This window comes from Chiroxiphia lanceolata, chromosome 2 (assembly GCF_009829145.1).
Source record: "Chiroxiphia lanceolata isolate bChiLan1 chromosome 2, bChiLan1.pri, whole genome shotgun sequence".
NCBI lineage: Eukaryota > Metazoa > Chordata > Aves > Passeriformes > Pipridae > Chiroxiphia > Chiroxiphia lanceolata.
In genome coordinates, this window is record NC_045638.1 from 32256129 (window position 1) to 32257520 (window position 1392).

The 1392-nt window shown below is 61.7% G+C and overlaps 1 protein-coding gene across 1 annotated transcript in view; it reads right to left on the minus strand.

Annotated features, from left to right (window-relative positions):
* The window catches only part of TMEM131 (transmembrane protein 131), a 92285-nt gene extending 91006 nt beyond the window's left edge, over positions 1-1279 (minus strand). The window contains exon 1 of the mRNA XM_032680677.1: positions 1077-1279. Within this exon, the coding sequence (XP_032536568.1) occupies positions 1077-1242 (166 nt within the window). The 5' untranslated portion in view covers positions 1243-1279. The remainder of the gene's footprint in view (positions 1-1076) is intronic.
* Between the last annotated feature and the right edge of the window lie 113 nt (positions 1280-1392).

Consider the following 1392-nt stretch of genomic DNA (forward strand, 5'->3'; position numbering starts at 1 on the left):
ATGCATTTCTTCCTTCAAGTCTGCTCTAGACACATAATCAGTCTCCTCACTAAACTTCTATTCCATACCCTTCTTATTCTTTTTATTCTGTTTCTTCCTCTCAGTCCTCAAACTCCCACCTCCTCCAGTGCAGCAACTTGCCTGAAAAGCAAATTCTCTTGTCCAGCCAAAGTAAATCTGTTTCGCCTACTTCTGCAATACATTATATTTACCTGCCGCTTTTTAATGCTACCAAACAGCAACGCTTTCAAGTAGACCACGAGTCCGCACCTTGGAAATGCTTGAAAGCCGTTCTCAGCAATGCTACAGAATATACTTAGGTGTTTCGCTCGGGGCTTTTTTTCCTTGCTAAACCACAATGAAAAGACAGCGTGCCGAAATCACAGACACTGCGAGTTAGGGAAAGTCAGACGGGGACTTTATAAAGTTTGGAGAAAACGCCATCGATCCCGCGAAGGTGCCGGACACCTCTCAGAAGTTCGGGGAGGCGAAGGGGGGTCCCGTTGTCATTTGGTGAGAGATCAAATCCAACCCATGCAAAAGCGCACATTTCTGCACTTTCTCATGCAGCTTCGCCCGTCTGTTTGGCTTGGCTCGGTCTCCCGCTGGAAGCCTGCCGCAGGGAAACCAGCTCAGTGCGAGAAAGCCTCCCAATTTTTTTTTTTTAACTTCTTTCTTTCCCTTTTCCTCTGTTTAAAGGGCAGCTCCAGCTCCATTCCCGCCGCTGTCAGGGGAGGAGAAACCCCTGCCAAACGTCAGCGACACACACACACAGGGACGGACACACACAGACACAGAGACACACACCCGCACCCTGGCAGCCGGGCAGGGGACGCAGCGGCGCGACTCCCTGCACATCCAGGGCAGCGAGAGCCGGCGGGATGCGGGAGCCGGCGGGATGCGGGACAAGGGGCGGCGACCCCGGGGCGCCTTCGCGGCCGCCTCCCCCCACGCCGCCGCCGTCGCCCGGGAGCGGGCGCGGGCCACGGCCGCCAACGGCCCCGCCGCCACCGGAGGGAGGGGACGAGAAGCGGGGGAAAGGGGGACAAGAAAGGGAAGGGAAATCTGGGTCTCACCTTCCTTCTCGGCCCGCGCCGTGTGGAGGAGCAGCGCCAGCGCGAAGCGCAGCGCCGCGCCCCGCCAGGCGGCCGTCCAGCCGCCGGCGCGGGGGAAGGGGCAGCCGCCGGGGGAGCAGCGGAGGCAGCGCGGGGAGCAGCGGGGGCAGCCAGGCGCCGCCGTCATCGCGCTGCCGCCGGCGCTACGGGTGCGCCGGGTGTCCGTGTCCGCGTCTGCTCCGGCTGGGCCGCGGCGCGCGCGCGGAGGAGCTCGGGGAGGGGCGGGGCCGGGCGAGCACCCCCGCGAGCGCGCGCGCTGCAGCTCCTGACGCGCGTC